Source organism: Phoenix dactylifera, chromosome 3, assembly GCF_051530095.1.
Source record: "Phoenix dactylifera cultivar Ajwa chromosome 3, Ajwa_hap1_PhDact_Kaust_v1.1, whole genome shotgun sequence".
NCBI lineage: Eukaryota > Viridiplantae > Streptophyta > Magnoliopsida > Arecales > Arecaceae > Phoenix > Phoenix dactylifera.
In genome coordinates, this window is record NC_143192.1 from 24,178,488 (window position 1) to 24,196,453 (window position 17,966).

General features: G+C 46.2%; 1 protein-coding gene across 1 annotated transcript; it reads right to left on the reverse strand.

Moving 5' to 3' along the window:
* Window positions 1–1,377: 1,377 nt before the first annotated feature.
* EMB1025 (Pentatricopeptide repeat (PPR) superfamily protein) lies at window positions 1,378–6,694 on the reverse strand. The gene has a single exon (XM_088717907.2). It carries the CDS (start codon window positions 6,576–6,578, stop codon window positions 4,653–4,655), a length of 1,926 nt encoding a protein of 641 aa, XP_088574033.1. The 5' UTR covers window positions 6,579–6,694; the 3' UTR covers window positions 1,378–4,652.
* Between the last annotated feature and the right edge of the window lie 11,272 nt (window positions 6,695–17,966).

A 17,966-nucleotide genomic window follows, 5' to 3' on the forward strand; every position in this document is an offset into this window, starting at 1 on the left:
ACAAGGGGCTCGGCTTCCACCCACTTTGTGAAATAGTCGATGGAGACGACCAGGAACTTCCTTTGCCCGGTGGCCAGCGGAAATGGCCCTAGGATGTCAATTCTCCACTGGGCAAAAGGCCAAGGGGAGCTGATTGAAGTTAAGGGAGCCGAGGGTCGGCGTTGGACATTGGCGTTCCTCTGGCACCGGTCACATCTTTGGACAAAGTCCATAGCATCCTTCTGGAGTGTCGGCCAATAATATCCTTGGCGTAGAATTTTATGGGCCAATGCTCGTCCTCCCAGATGATTTCCACAAATTCCCTCATGGACCTCGCGCATGGCGTAATCAGCCTCCGTTGGGCGAAGGCATCTGAGGAGGGGAGAGGTGAAGGATCTCCGATAGAGCTTTCCCTCATGCAATATGTACCGGGTGGCGGAGCGCTTTATTCGGCGAGCCTCTCGTTCATCGGTGGGGAGGACTTCGTCTTGCAGGTAGCTGATGAGTTCATCCATCCAGCTTGGCTCGAACTCAGTGCAGAGGGTCTGCTCGGGCTCGTCTGTACTGGGCTTTTGGAGATACTCCAGTACTGCCGCTTTGGGAAGCTCGCTCATGCGAGAGGACGCCAGCTTTGATAGCTGGTCGGCCCTGAGGTTCTCCGACCTGGTAACATGTTGAATGTGAAAAGAGTCCAGGGTCGAGGCGAGATCCCGTACCTTCTGAAGATACTTCTGCATGGTCGGGTCTCTGGCTTCAAAGTCGCCCATGATTTGGTTGACGACGAGCTGAGAATCACTGAAGGCCTTTAAGTCCTTCACTCCTAGCTCTTTGGCTAGCTTGAGCCCGGCGACGAGCGCTTCGTACTCCGCCATGTTATTGGAAGCAGGAAACTCGAGGCGCAAGGCTTGCTCGGCGACCACCCCCTCCGGGCTGGTGAGGATGAGCCCTGCTCCGCTACCCCCCGAGTTTGAAGAGCCATCGACATGCAGAGTCCATGTCAAACTCGGGGTCTGCTCCGTGGGTGGCTCAGGTTCGGGCTCGACCTCATCCGGTATGGTGCACTCGACTATAAAGTCTGCGAGCGCTTGTGCTTTGATCGCCGGTCTGGGTCGGTACTCGAGGTCGAATTTTTCGAGCTCAATGGCCCATTTAGTGATCCGACCCGCACGGTCTGATCTCTGCAGGATCTGCTTGATCGGCTGGTCGGTCAGCACAGCCACTGTATGAGCTTGGAAGTAGGGTCGGAGCCTCCGAGCCGAGATGACCAGGGCATAGACAGTCTTCTCCAGCTTGGAGTATCGGGTCTCGGCGTCCCTTAAGACCCGGCTGGTGTAATATACTGGCTTCTGGAGTTTACCCTCCTCTCGGACCAGGACCGAGCTTACTGCTACAGGGGAGACAGCTAGATATAGGTAGAGGAGCTCACCCTGTTGAGGCTTCGTGAGCAGGGGAGGGGAAGCCAGGAGATGCTTGAGCTCTTCAAAAGATTGCTGGCACTCGTCCGACCACAAAAAGTTCTTCGGCTTCTTGAGGGCTGCGAAGAATGGAAGGCAGCGCTCGGCCGAGCGGGAGATGAATCTCCCTAGGGCTGCAACTCGGCCTGTGAGCCGTTGTAAGGCTCCACCTGAGGCATCTTGAACCGTAGTGGAACCGGTTCATCTTCAATCTCCGGGGAGAAGGGCGACTTCGTAGTGAACTCGAAGTCGCCATCATGCCCTGATTTTCTTCCGTGGAGTGCCTGGATTTGGCGCTCCAGCTTCTCGACCTTCTTGTCGAGTTCGTCATTCTGGAGGATCGCTGCAGCGGTTCGTTCGGGCGCAGGTTGCCCTGGAACCGACTCAGCTTCTGAAGGTTGTGGCCAGCTTCCGTGGCCTCTGACTGGGTGCTCCCTCCAGCGGGAGGCCTGGACTTGAGAGTCCTGACCTCGAAGGGGAAGTCCGCTTGTAGGAGGCTCCGGTTGAACTGGAGCCGGAGGAGGTGGTGCCGTTGGGATGCCCCTGGGTTGCAGGCTTTGGACAGCGGTGGCCAAGGCCTGCACCTGTTGCACCAGGGCATCAAACTGCTCCGGCCGAACTTGAGGTGCTGACTCGGCCGGAGGTGGTGAGTTTCGGACAGAATGTTCCGGACTAGGTGGAGGACGTCGAGAGGCATTGGAAGCCCCTTTACTTCTTAGTTTCATGGCAGCAACTCGGTCCCTTCCTCTAGCGCCAACTGTTGCTGGAAATTGGACCCGGGGGCCGCCGCGAAACCAGGGGAGGAGGAGCTCCGCCGCAGGGACGGTGGTCGGCGGTGCGCCGGCTGGTGGCGTCCTCCTGGAGGGTGTGAGTCCTGCAAAAAAGCCGGTGGCCGGGCTTTCCGACGCCGGCCCTCCGATGCTTAAGTCAGAGGGGGCTAGTATGTGGAGAGAGCAAGGAAGAGATATGTGGAGAAGATGAAGAGAATATTAAGCTCAATTGTGTCTGTGCTGTTTACTTGTGTTTGTTTCGGGTCCCCCCCTCCTTTCCCCCAGGTTCCCTTTTATAGAGGGATATTGTGTTACCTGGGAGGTGACAGGGGAATTTTGTCCTCTTTTGTGATAATTGGGCACGATTTGGCCCATTAATGGCGTAGTGGAGAATAAGGCCGAATTAGACCGGAACCAGGGAGTTGTCACGGTCGATCGGACCTGTTGGAGTGGTTGAACCGCCGGCCGTGGTGGGCCTGGGGTCCGTGGATGGTAAGTGCATTTATTACCGAGTGAACCGGCGGTCAGGGAGAGCCATACGCTTTGATGGTTCAGTGATCCGGAGATCGCCTTGAGCCGTGTTCATTAAATGACTGAGTGCATCGGAGACTTGAGGGGGTCTCGTGCATTAATGGCAGGTTGTGCCGAATACCTGCGGAGATCTTATGCCTTGATGGCTTGGAGATAGCGGCAGGTTGTAGTGGAGTTGTCAGGTCCCTCAGGCTTAGAGGGTTAGGCGGAAGTTGAACATTTGGTTAAGGCATCGGCTCGGCAGGGGTGCCGAGCCGAGCCGGTCGCCCGACGGGGCGCCCTGTGGCGGGGTCGCTTTAGTCAGTATTTCTGGTCGGCGCCCTTTGGGCGAGCGTCTTCCTGGTCGGCGTCCTTTGGTCGGCCTTTTCTTAGCCGAGCGTCCCTACCTGGTGCTTTGGTTGGTCCTTTTCGGATCGGCGCTCTCTAGCCGAGCACCCTTCTGGTTGGTGCCCTTTGGTCGAGCGCCTCTTCTTGGCGCTCTCTCTGGTCGGTGCTCTCTGGTCGGGCGCCTTCCTGGTCGGCGCTTTTTGGCCGAGCATCTTTCTGGTCGGCGCTCTTTGGCCGAGCGCCTTTCCGGTCGGCGCTCTTTGGCCGAGCGCCTCCGTGGCGGTATGACTTGGGGTTTTTCCCCCAACAAGACCCAAATAAACACCATTGAACATCTGCATCAAGGACTGTTGTCTATTCCTTCCTTAGGCAGGCAAGCCTGGTAGTCTATGCCCTTTATATTACTGCTCTAGCTACACCTGTCTGCAATTTGGATTGTCCCAAATTCATAACAGAGCTATGTCAGAAAGGTCTCTTCAATGCTGCTGCAGTTTGTATTCTGCCCATGAAACTGAACATACCTCATATGATCCCACCTCCTTCAATTCTCCTGAACTGCAGCGGCATTACCACAGTGGCAAGGCCCTTCTGGATCCACCCTTCCCCCCTTCTCATCGTCAGCATTGCATATGGGAATGGTTAAAGCAAAGTCGGAGGAACCGGTACCAGACACCGTACCAATGCTATGGTAGCACGAGCCGATATGGGACGTGCCGGGCCTGGACCGATGAGCGAGGGCACGGTACCATGGGAGAGAGGAAAAGAGAAAAAGAGAGAAGGAGGAGAGAGGGAGGGAAGCGGACGCCGGCGGAGGGTAGAGGACGCCGTGGGAGGGGGGGCGGGCGGAGGCCGCGACAGGCTAGGTTGCGGCCGGTTCTCCTGTTTCAAACGAAATAGGAATTTAGTCGCGGCTTAAAAAATTTTGCAAGTTTTAAGTGAAGTCGGCAAGCGATTTGATGACTTCATTAAAAAAATCTGAAATTATTTAAACCGCGGCCGGACTTCTGTTTCATTCGAAATAGAGGAATTGGCCACAACCTCACCTGTCGCAGCCTCTATCGGCTCTCTCGACCTCTCCCCCTCTCTCACCTGCTCGCTCTCTCTTTCCTTTCTTTTGTTCGGCTCTGACAACGGATCTCATTTCCATTTCCGAAAACGTACCAATGAGCCACCAGTCGGAACCATACCGATGAGCCACCGGTACGGCTCAGATCGGTCGAAATCGTCCGGTTTGGGACAATTCTGCCGACCTTGGCGTTAAAGTGAATAATATTGGCACCGATCAGGACAATGCTGTAGTTAACTGGCTGATGCGCTCGCAATCTGCTCTGTCCTGGCAACTGGCCGAATCTAGAGTCGCTTGGGAATTGCACAGGCAACTGAGCCGCCATGTATAAGTACTAAACAAGACAGCATTTAGGTTAAAGGAAATCTTGAACTCAATGTTTCTCATAAGAAAGATTTTGTGACTAATGTTATTCGTAACAATCAAACTTCATCGCCCCTTGTGCCAATGCCACAAAAAGAATTCAGGCATACAAGTTACAAAAAATAAATAAATGTACAACACAAGCTCAACTATTCAAAACTTTTATCCCCACATCTCCACCCAGCACTTATCAATCATCCTCCAAACCTTCTTCCTCTTACAAACTCCTCTCAGCACCTTCTCCCAAGTGGATGCTTCCGGAGCCAGACACTTCCTCAGCATCACCTCCACAATCTCAGAAGCACCCTCCACCCTCCCCCTCTTGATCAGCCTCACCACCAAGCCATCCAAAAACTCCCTCCCCTTTCCCTCCACCACCAACCATTTCAAAAATATGTTGCAGGTGACCGGATCCGGATCGCACCCCCTATCCAACATCCGACCCAGCAAATCCATCGCCCGGGTGAGGTTACCGCCCTCCAACAAACCATGAAACAATACGTTATAGGTGACGGCATCCGGTTCCACGTCTCCGCGAGCCAGCATATCGTTCAACAGCCTCATCCCTCCATCCACCATCCCGGCCTCGCACAGCCCTCTGATCATGGAGGTGTACGCGATCAAGTCTGGGGTGCGGCCGTTGTTTAACATGTTCTTCCAGGCCATCATACCATCCTTGAGCTTCCCCTCTTCGCATAAGCCATGGATCAATATACTGTAGCTGACCTCGTTGGGCTCGCACCCGAGTGCAACCATACGATTCCACGTGGCGAGCGCCCGTTGGCTGTTGCCCGCCTGGAAGTAGCCCCTTATGATGGAGCTGAAGGTCAGCACATTCGGGGTGCAGCCCTCCGCGGTCATCGTACCGAGTGCCTCCTCCACGGCCTCCATCCGCCCGTGGCGGCAGAGCCCGTCGATGAGGGCAGTGTACAGAACCGTGTTGGGCTTTATATAGGAGGAGGAGGAGGAGGTGGTGGCGGTGATCTCGTCCCATATTCTCGTCGCCTCGTCCGGGTCGCCGGAGCGGAAGAAGCCGGTGATGAGGGCGGAGTAGATGAACTCGTTGGGGCGGAGGCCATTCGCCGCCATGTGTTCGACGAGGTGCTTGGCGTCGGAGGGGCGGCCGAGGCGGACGAGGCCGTCGACCAGGGTGCCGTAGGTGACCTCATTGGGTTTGCAGCCGTCGCGAGGCATGCGGGCGAGGAGGGCGGCGGCGTCGTCGAGGCGGCCACGGAGGCAGAGGCCGTGGACGAGGGTGTTGTAGGTGGCGAGGGTCGGGGGGCAGTCCTTGAGGAGCATGTAGCGGGCGAACTTGGCGGCGCGGGGGAGGTCGCCGGTACGGCAGAGGGCGCGGAGAAGGGAGTTGAAGGTGACGGTGGAGGGGGCCACGCCGTCGAGCTGCATTTCGTCAAGCAGGGCGAGGGCGTCGTCGAGACGGCCGGCGCGGGCGAAGGCATCGATGAGGGTGGAGTAGGAGTAGACGTCGGGGCGAAGGAGGAGGGGGAAGCGGAGGCCATCGCCGGCGTCGAGGCGGCGATCTCGGAGGAGGCTGAGGGCGCAGTCGAGGGAGCCGGAACGGCAGAGTGCCTTGAGGAGGAGGTTGAAGGTGAGGAGGTTGGGGGAGAGGGAAGGGTGGCGGCGAAGGGCGGAGGAGATGAAGGGGAGGGCGAGGGAGGCGGGAGGCCGTGGGGAGGACAGGAGGGCGGCGAGGGCGGAGTTGAGGGAGCGGGCGGAGGGGGCGCAGCGGAAGGCAGGGAGGAGGCGATCGAAGAGGCGGAGGGCGGCGAGGGGGAGGCCCGCGCGGCCGAGGGCTCGGAAGATGGGAATGAAGACGCGCTCGGGGAAGGGGCGGGGGTCGCGGCGCATGCGGGAGAGGAGGCGGCGGAGGGCGGGGAGGTCCGGGATATCGGCATCGGAGAAGGCGCGGGCGAGGGAGAGATAGGTGGCGTCGCCCTGGGTGTAGCCGCCGGATCGGCGGGCCGAGCGGAAGATCTCATTGGCGAGAGGCGGTGAAGGGTCGTTGGAGAAGCCACGGAAGGACGGCCGGGGGTTAACGCGGAGCTTGGTGAGAACGCGTGAAAGGCGCATGGCTCCTCATAGGCTGGCGTAACGCCAGTTCTATATCAATAGGAGTCTCGATTTTTTGCTTTTGCACCTTTTTCTTGATGTATGTTAAAAGTGAAACTAGAGTCTCCAATGAACTCTCTAAACATATTCTTCCTACACATGGCACGTTAACTTGCAAAAGCTTGGCTAAAGATTTGATCAAACTTGATTCAGATTTAACTGAATCGAACTTGAACCAAATTTATAGGGTCAAGATTAATTTTTAACCATACTTGAAATTAACCTGGTTTGACATCATGATGCTCGAAAATCTTATATAATATGTAAACTATACATTGTAGTTATAATGTAATGTGATGTAATGAATCAGAGCCATTGTTGAGCAAGCTTTGATTGTCTCCTTACTGATATGATGGAAGCTACGTCGTGTCCCATTGGAAACAGCTTCGATGATGATTGCACAAAATCTCTCCAGAAATAGTGGGATAATAACTGCATAGTATCCCACCAGAAACAACGTGACGATGTCTATGTGGGATCCTACCGTGCATGTTAGAAAGCTTATTGTCGTCCTTTTTATACTATTCCGGGCAAACCAAGAAACTTAGTATTCTTGGAGATTTTGATTGATCAAGGTAGAGGGTGCGCCATCAAGTTTGCTTAGGCGAGACTTAGAGACACTAGGTTAGCCAAAATGATATAGGTGGCAGGGAGGATAGAAAGTAGCGTGGATCCAGGTATTTTATCCTTCAAGAATTTTCGCCACTATTATACCACCATTCGAAGAAAATGAAACTGGATTGAGGCGTAGCGCTAGATCAGGAGTGATGATTGGAGCATATTGCTATATTAAATTAAATTTATGGTGTTAATTGAAACCTTTTAAAGTTTTAAAATGTTTCTCATGGAAACTTGAAGGCCTTGAGGTTGATGTTTTTCTTTCTTATTCATAATGCCATGTAGCCTATGTTGAACTCAAGTGGAACACCCAATAGTATTGTACTTGTCTATCTATTATATGTTTAAAGATTAATTGTTCTATTCACCCATCACATTTGCGGTCACAACGACATTAAATCCAAAAGCATATCGAATCTACAAAGGTTGTTAAATTCCAAGGGCGCCTTTCTCCCCTTTCCAAACGCTCGAAGATGTGTTATGTGGATGGTCTCAAGCTTAATTGAAGCAGACTTTCTATGAGTTGCATTTTATTTTCTTTTTATTTTCTTTTTTTTTTGTGAAAGTTAAGTTGTGATTTAGAGTTCAAGCCCAACATCACATGTCATTCCAAGCACGATATAAGTTAGGATGGCCCTCTAGGGCTGGTAGCTTTCGTAATTTGGCTTATTTGCAGATCAGCCAAAAAATCAAGGATGCTTTAATTTCGTCAACATACAAAAGTAGGGTTTAGACCCTAGAGGTTAATTTCATGATGTCAAACTCTTTTAGGATGAAGCTGGTTATGCTTTGTAATTTTTCACATAATATATCTTTTGAAAAATAATTTATATAGCCCTTTGTTGCCCAAGGTGACAAGCCAGGAGGGGGGGGGGGGGTGAATTGGTTTCTCTTAATTTTTTACTATCTTACTTATGTCAATTGATGAGTTAGTGGAATATAACAAAGCACAATACAAACACACAAGAAGTATAGTGGTTCGGTGCTCTCCTAAGCACCTACGTCCACTCCCCAAGCGATTCCTTGGGAATTCACTATAATCCCGCGGATTACAGTTGGATTGTTTTCCGGGTTCACAATCCAAAAACCTTTACACTTTGGTTTTCCAGGATCACCAAAAACCTATGTTGGTTTTACGGGCTCACCAACGAACCTATGTTGGTTTTCCGAGCTCACCAACGAACCTTTACAATTGGTTTTACGGGTTCACCAATAAACCTACACCGTTGGTTTTGCGGGCTTACCAACAAACCTTTACAAGGTGATTAATAAAAGAAGTAAGAAGGTTTAAGCTCCTAGATGAGCAAATATAACAATTATAATCTACAAAGAAGAGTTTAGAGAATAGTTATTGCTTGATGAGACTTCTCTCTTCTTCGTTAAGAGTGCTTCACTCTTCAAGGGTGGATGGAGCTCTTAATGACTCTTGGAATCTGCTCAACCACTTTCTTTTGACTCTTGAATGAAGCACTTGGATGAAGAAGATTAGGGCACTTGTCTTTCTTGTGTAATCTTTGATATTTTGCAAAAGGATATTTTCTCTGATGAATAGTGCCACTTTAAATAGTTTTCTTCATCCATTGGACAAGCCCCAATGGTTAGAATTCAAAAACTAACCGTTACTTACTGTTGGAAGGTCAAAAAGTACTTCTGCAGAACTAGCCGTTATGCTTCTGCCCGTGCTTGGGTCGACTCAACTTTTACTGGGGTCGACCCAACTTTCACTTGGGTCGACTCAACCTTTTCTTGGGTCGACCCTCTCAGAACCACAGAACCTTGCATTTCAGCCTTCCTTCACTTGGGTCGACTCAACATCTTTTTGGGTCGACTCAAGGTTCAGTTGGGTCGACTCAACTTCCACTTGGGTCGACCCTCTCAGGGTTTCCAGAGAACCTATTTTTGAATGTCATTGCCTTTGGGTCGACTCATGTTAACTTAGGGTCGACTCAAGTTTGGGTCGACTCAACTTCCTCTTGAGTCGACCCTCTCAGTGTTTCCAGAGAACTGTTTTCTTGAGGCTTGAGGTTTGGGTCGACTCATTCTTTACTTGGGTCGACCCAACTACTGTTCATCCGTGCCATTTTTGCAGAAGTGTGCCAGATGCTTTCTTGATGTGCCGGGGTCGACCCAATCAACCTTGGGGTCGACTCAATCCATACTTTGCTGCAACTTAAGGTTAGATTCATCCATATAAACAATGAAATGCATCTTTATCTTATTATACGAATGTACTGAGAGTAACAGACTTATAAATGATGTATCGAATTAACTTGTAACATACTCTTGATTATTGTATTAATCATCAAAATGAGCTTCTTTTCACTTCGAATCATCTACTATAACTAGTCCATACTTCTTCCCTCCTAGACTCGCAGTTCTAGTGGGTCCAAATAGATCCATATGTATGAGTTCAAAAGGCCTAGTTGTTGATACTATATTATTTGATTTGAAGGATGATTTTGTTTGTTTTCCTAATGAGCATGGTCCACAAATTTTGTCCTTTTCAAAGATCAATTTTGGCACATCTTTTATTAATTCCTTCTTGACTAGTTTTGATATTAATTCCATACTAGCATGTCCTAGTCTACGATGCCAAAGCCAACTTGTTTCATTTTTCTTTTCTTCATTAGTAATTAAACATAATCCATTTTTCTTGCCTAATTCATGAAGATATACCATGTAAATATTTCTTTGCCTTTGTCCTATAAGTACAATGCTATTATCTTTAGGATTTGTGATTATGCATACTGATGCTTCAAATGTGACTTTAAACCCTTTATCACAAAATTGACTTATACTAAGTAGGTTATGTTTCAAACCATTAACTAATAAGACATTTTCTATGAAGGTAGATGGAGTAATGAAAATTTTACCCTTTCCAATGATATACCCTTTTCCATTGTCTCCATAGGTTACTACTCCACCCTTCTTAGATTCCAAGGTGACAAATTGGTCTACGTCACCGGTCATGTATCTTGAACAGCCGCTATCTAGATACCATCGTTTATCCACTTTATTAGCTGCAAGACACCCCTGCAATCAAGATCAAGAATGAGCTTTAGGTACCCAAACTATGTTGGGTCCTTTAGGGTTAGTACTTAATGTTCCTTTTGGAACCCAAACTTTCTTGAATTTAAGCTTATGATTATTACTCAATTTGTTTTGGCTGGACTTCTATAGTTACATTCATATGCTTTATGTCCTAATTTATTGCAGCAATGACAAGTAATATTTTCATTTTTAGCTTTTACAAAAATGTTCTTTAAGTATTTTTGTTTCCTATTTGTTTTATATCCTAATCCAGCCTTATCATATACAGCTTTTTGACTATCAAGAATCATATTTAATTTGGTTGAGCTAAGTGTAAACTTATCTACTAAGGATTTATATTTTTCAGCATCTTCTTTTAACTTGACATTTTCAGCAATTAGATTCTTGGTTTCATTTGTGAGTCTCCTACTTAATGTTTCATAGTTATGAGATAGTTTCAGCTTATCTTTGATAAGAGATTGATTTTGTTAGATGTATGCCCTAGAAGCCAATCTGGCTGACACATTGTTAATTCTAGGGACATAATTTTGTACTTGACTATTTATTATTGAATAAATAAAAGGCATCTTTTCATTCATATTATTTATGTGTCTATGAATCGTCCAAGAAATTAATAAGATGATGATGCATATTCTCAAGAGTTGAAAATTTGAGCCATGTATCATTGGTGATTAATTTCTAAATGCTCCTGATCAATGGATCATCACGAGGACGGTGATCGATCCGATCAGTGCACAGATCACTTTCCTTTTGGATGGACGAGACTTGAGTCCACAGTGTAGGGACACTGAAGTGATAGTGCAGGTGCTTGTTAGAGAACAAGGGTACTGAGCGTGACCAAGACAAAAAGTCACTTGGATGTCTATCCACTCGTCAGTGACTTGCTTGATGTTGCAGTAGTATGACTAGTCCTTTGACCTGCGGTGCTTCAGCTACTCACAGTGAGGTTATTGTAGTTTGACTACACGTATACATGGTCTCTAGTCATATGGGTCCTTGTAGTGTAGATTGGCTGCAGTAAGTTCACTGTAGGAGTAGGGTATGCACTTACATGGAATCTATCGACCTTGATAGAAGAGGAGTGATCCTATGTGATTTGTTAGACTGAGTTCTAAGACCTTGGCCAGGGCAGTAATATAAAGTGGAGAAAGATTTTCCACTATCGAACTCGAGTCGAATAAATCTTGACATATGACAGACGAAGGGGTTTGACGAGTTATCCATGACCTCTGTCCTGTAGGGATCCACGATAGTAGGACTGTATCACATGATAACTGCACCTAGAGGTTCATCATTCTATTCTACTGGGTAGCCACTACATGCTGCTAGGTGTCACTGGTGGATAGTGGGACTCACAGGGATTATCTCGATGATCGATAAACCCTAATGAGTAGAGTTGGAATCGTTCCAATCCATTGAAAGGAGTTTTCAATGATATTGTGATAGAGATCATAATATATCTCACTACCAGTCAGAGTAGAACCTATGGGGTCACACACACTAGAAGTATTGACCGATCCGATGGTTGAATTGTGATTAGGAATCACAAGTAATCAATTCGATTGATATTCAGTTGAAGAAGGAACAAAGGGAATTAATTAAATTGGACTTGAGACAAGAGTCCTACTTCGAGTAGGATTCCTAGAGTCCTAATTGAATTAGGACTGGGAATCCTAGTTGGAGTAGGACTGGGATTCCTACTTGGAATAGGATTCCTACAATCCTAATGAGATTAGGAGTTTTGAATTAAAATCGGATTCCTACTTGGAGTAGGATTCCTAGAGTCCTAATCAGATTAGGACTTCGGATTCAAATAGAGTCCTAATTGGATTAGGACTAAAATTAAATAAGTCCTAATTGGATTAGGATCTCCTAAGCCCTAATTAATCATCAACCTAATGAATCAAGATGACTCCTAATTGGGTTAGGATTGAAGAGTTCAAGTTAAGTCATGGTTCATTCAAGTTCTAATTGGATTAGGACTTGTATAAAACCCAAATTGGTTGAACCTTGGACTAAGCCTAATTAGATTAGGACTTAGCCACTAGAAGACCTCCTAATCCTCCTTAGAGGAGGACTAGGGTTAGCCAAGAGGGAGGGGCGCACGCCCCTCCTCTTTTCCCTTTGTTGGTGCGGCAACACAAGAGGGGCCGGCGCCCCTCTTGGAAAACAATCAAGGGCTCCTAACTTGTAGGAGCCCTTCATGCTTAAAAGGGGATGTGGGCGGCACCCTAGGGTAGTGAATTGAAGCCCTCTTCCTTCTCCACCCGTGAGCCCCCTCTCCTCCTCTTGTTTCAGCCGCAAGCAAAGGGAAAAGCCAAGAGGAGTCTTGGCGGCATCCTCTTCCTCCTTTCCTTCTTCCAACGCAGGCAAAGGAAAAAGGGGCTGCAAGGCTTGGTGTTCTTCTTCCTTGGTTGCTTCTTCCTCTTCCTCCTCTCAAGCACAATCAAGGGTTGATTGAAAGAGAGGAGATCAGCCATCAAAAGTTATCTCTGCAAGGGAGCTAGCACCTCGGTGAGATAGAGAGCTTGGATCGGATCCTGCTTCGTGTGGATACCCGTAGAGGCCGGACACTTGAACGGCTTCAAGCGAACCTTCATCCAAAAATCACGATCATCAGTTTGCGGTGATCATCTACCCGCACAAGGTGAAGATCTGATCTTCTAATGTTTTAAAAAGTTTTTTAATCCTTATCTATCTACGAACGGTTTTTGAACAACGTTCATGCGATGAACGGTTGATCCCGCGCATGCCTCTTCCGCTGCATCTGAATTTTTTAAATTTCAGCGGCATGATCGGGGTTTTCTAACAGTGGTATCAGAGCTTAGGCTTCATAGATTAAGGTAAGGATTAATTATTAATAGGCTTATTAAATCTGAAAATTGAAAGATTATGCATGCTGAAAATTTTCTGCATGCAGATTTTTCTAGGATGCTGATTTTTTGCATGCTGATTTTTATGTGATAAAAAGATGATTCTAATTGCATTGTTAATGGGATTACAAAGTTTAGAATCATGATTAGCATGATCAGCAACCTATTTCATGAGATAATCAGTTAGTTTTCAGATCTGAAAATTATAATTGCTGCATGTGGTGATGATCATAGGATTCAAACCCTTTTGGTATCAAATGTAATGACCTGCGATGTGATCTGTGATGTCATGTAATTTTTCAGATGCTTGCATGCATCTTATTTGATGTTTTGAGAGGCCTGCGTGCCTCCTAAAAGAAGATGCAATTTATTATTATTTTTATTTTACATCTGGTTGTATTTTTATGATGTGATGTACGTCAACGACCAAGTTGAAGACAAGGCATGAGATGAACAGGTGATCTAAGCGGTTGATGGCGATTGGATCAAGAGTTGATCAAGGATCGAATCAAGGAGGCTTGGAACCAATTCAAGAGTTGAAGACCAGTTGATCGATTGACGTGCATGTGCTTGTAATACGACCTAACTAGAATCCATGATCATCACCTATTTAAAGTTTAGCTTTAATTATTGCTGCGATTATAACTGCCTGCAATGTGCCGTTTGCATGTGATGTGAATGAGAGTCGGGTAGATAGGTTTACATATGATGTAGCAAACCCAATTGAGACCTTAATTAAAACCTCCTCAATCAAGTCGAGAGTGAACCAACATGAGCAAGTCATATTAGATTAATTGATCTAATTGGTGTCTAGGAAAGCATGAAAGGTGGTTACTTAATTAGGACCTTACTCTCTGAGTAAGGGGAGCCTCCCACCTGCTTACCTGGCCAATTGTTCGATTACCTCTTATGAAGAGCTCAAGTTGCAAACACTAAGACCTGATTAACCAATATTAAGTCAATAGGTCTTCCACTGTAGTAGAGCTGCTAAGGTCTTTCTGATGTTGATTTGTCTCGGCTGGATACAGTGGTCAAGTTGCATCGGGGGGCTGGACCTCTCTATAGACATGAGATGTTGTAGGATAAAGGTGGGGTTGGGCACCAATAACTGTTAGGTGAGGACCCAATGACGACTTTATTCCTACGGTTATACGGTGGGTCTGACTTAACTAAGAAATGGGACCAATAACTGTTAGGTGAGGTTTTCATGGCTTAGAGACCAAGTTACACTGCAACATGCTTGAGAAGCATTGTACAAGAGTTGTACATTCATCAATCTATGTGTCACCAATAACTGTTAGGTGAGGTGGCATGTAAATCGGTGGGACCGCAGTACCCACTAGAAACCCTAGTCGTATGGGATTTCCGTTTTTCTACCAGGGGAGTGTGAGGAATTCGAGAAAATAGTGGGAGTTACATTTGTTCTAAAAGACCTTAGAACAGATTAGGATCAAGTACAAAAGTCTAACTAGAATCTTTACTCTCTGAGGATTATAAAGTCAGCTTCTAGACTCTTAACTCATATCCTATAGAACAACCGTTTGACCAAACCCAATTATAAAGATTGGCTCAGCAAATTTCAAAAATAGTTTTGAATTGTGAGAAATTCGGGTATATGCTAGACCATGGAATCCCCATGTTACCAATCCGTCCGATCACTGATCAGCGTAAGACGCTTGTTAAGTGGATGAACAATGACAATAAAGTTAGGTGCTGCACAATGGCATCCATGTCCAATGCATTACAATGCCAGCATGAGAACATGAAGATTGCCAGGGACATATTAAATCACCTGCAAGAGTTGTATGGTGATCAGAGTCACGCAGCTCGGTTTGAAGTGTCCAAGAGGCTCTTCAAAGCCAAGATGCACGATGGGCAGTCTGTCCATGATCATGGTTTGACCATGATGAAGGACTTAGAGAAGCTTGAGAAGCTTGGCATGACCATGCACAAGGAATTGCAAACGGATTTGATCCCGCAATCCCTTCCAGCTTCATATGAATAGTTTATAGTAAACTACCATATGAACAAGGTTGTATGCACTAAAATAGAATTGTTAAATAAATTGGTAACTAACTTAGGGACCTTGAAGAAGTTCAAGGGGCATCGTTTTCGCTGTCAAGTTGGTTTCTACTTTCAAGAGAGAGTCTATTTGGAAGAAAAAGAAACCTGCGAGGAAACAGAAGACTAAGAAAACACCAAGTAAGGAAGTTCCAAGAAAAAGGCCAATTGCAAGAAAAAGTGTTTCCATTGCATCATGGACGGCCATTGGAAGAGGAACTGTCCTACATACATGGGAAGCATAAAGAACATGAAGGGTGACAGACCTTCAGAAGGTATGTCAGATATGCTCAGGGTACTTAGGGACTGTTACCTATTGCTAGCAGAAATTTGATTTCTGTATTTTATTTAGCACAAAAAGATTTTTATTTGAAAAATAAATTGATTCAACATGGTTTTATGATTGACAGTCTCTATCACATACATATGGATGTATCTGTGAATATATCTGAGCAAACAGTGAATACCATAGGATCTAATAGATCCAAAAATGAGATAAATCTAAAGTATTTGTGGCACCTCAGGCTTGGCCATAGAGGAGAAGACAGAATAAACAAATTGGAGAAACATGAGCTTTTGAGCTCATTGACTTCCGAGTCATATTTGATTTGTGAATTCTGCCTTCAAGGAAAGATGGCCAAGATATCCTTTGTAGGACACAGGAAGGTCCACTGAAATACTTATCCTAGTACACACTGATGTGTGTGGCCCATTCGATGTGCAGGCTAGGGGTTATAATTTTTTACTTCATTTACCGATGATTACTCACGGTATGGACATGTGTATGAGACACAAATATGAAACTTTTGAAAGGTTCAAAAAGCTTAGATATGAAGTAGAAAAATAAGCACAAAAACTCATTAAGGTTCTTCGATCAGATCGAGGAAGTGAATACCTTAATGGAGAGTTCCGTGATTATCTCAAGGAGAATGGTATAGTTTCATAATGGACTCCTCCTGGTACACCTCAGCTCAATGGAGTGTCAGAGAGGAGGAATCGGACTCTATTGATATGGTCCAGTCCATGATGAGCTTCACTGATTTACCCTTGTTTCTTTAGATAGATGCCCTATTTTCAGCTATTTACTTGTTGAATAGAGTTCCCTCTAAAGTCCATTCCTACCACACCATATGAGATATGACATGGTAAGAAACCAAGATTTGAGGATGTCCGGCCCACGTCAAGAGACTACATGCAGACAAGTTAGAGGCTAGGACCATAAGTGCTCGTTTTATAAGATATCCTAAAGAGTCATTAGGATACAATTTTTACGTCTCAGAGGATCACAATGTGTTTGTGAGCCGTCACGCCATCTTCTTGGAAAAACCAGTTTATCCTTGATAGAGGCAGTGGGAGGAAAATTGAGCTTGAAGAGAAAGTCTCTGAAAAGCAACGAGTCATGGATCCTATCGAACCCATTCATACAGAGCCAGTACACGATGTCCCTCAACCATCTCGTAGATCTAGTAGGGTCTCCCATCCTCCCGATAGATACTTAGGTATACTAGAAGAGGATACCGAGGAAATGTTCCTAGTGGGAGATAGGGATCACACGCAGGATCCCAAAACCTACGACGAGGCGATATCTGATATCGATTCCGAGAAATGGTTGGAAGCTATGAAGTCAGAGTTAGACTCCATGCATTCCAACCAAGTCTGGACCTTAGTAGACCCACCAGAAGGTATTGTACCTATTGGATGCAAATGGATCTACAAAAGGAAGATAGGTTCGGATGGAGAGGTAGAGACCTATATGGCAAGGCTTGTGGCGAAAGGGTATAGTCAGCGCGAAGGCATTGACTATCAGGAGACCTTTTCACCTGTAGCCATGCTGAAATCCATCCGAACATTGCTTGCCATTGCAGCATTTCATGATTATGAAATCTGGCAGATGGATGTGAAAACAGCTTTCCTAAATGGATATCTTGATGAAGACATCTAAATGGAACAGCCTTTGGGTTTCACTTCCAGTGATGGAGATCACAAGGTCTGCAAGCTGCAAAGGTCCATCTATGGACTAAAGCAAGCATCTCGGAGTTGGAACACTCGTTTCAATGACGCAATCAAAACGTTTGATTTCGAAGAGGAACCGTGTATTTACAAAAGGGTTAGTGGGAGCGCTGTCGTATTTCTCGTACTGTACGTGGACGACATCCTCCTGATAGGGAATGATATTCCCATGCTAACCTCGGTCAAGGTCTGGTTATCAAAAAGGGTTCTCCATGAAAGACCTTGGGGAAGCATCCTATATTTTGGGAATAAAGGTCTATAGAGATAGATCTAAAAGGATGCTTGGCCTATCACAGAAGATGTACATAGAGAAAATGCTGAAAAGGTTCAACATGGAAAACTCTAAAAGGAGTCTCTTACCCTTAAGGCATGGAATTAATCTCTCCAAGAAGATGTGACCCAACACATCTGAAGAGATTCAACGCATGAGCAAGATCCCCTATGCATCAGCAATAGGGAGCCTCATGTATGCCATGCTATGTACATGACTTGATATAGTACATGCTGTGAATGTCACGAGCATATGTCAATCAGATCCAGGCAAAAAGCACTGGATAGCTGTGAAGAACAGTCTTAAGTACTTGAGAAGAACTAAGGACTTGTTCTTGGTCTTTGGGAGAAGATCAGAGTTGAAGGTAGAAGGATACACACATATTGATGTTAGAAAGTCTACATCAGAATATGTGCAATGGTGGTTCAGTAAATTGGAAGAGTTCCAAACAATCGATCATTATAG

Excerpts from the sequence above, each read along its gene's own strand:
- EMB1025 (XM_088717907.2), bottom strand. The coding sequence starts at position 6,578 with ATGCGCCTTTCACGCGTTCTCACCAAGCTCCGCGTTAACCCCCGGCCG.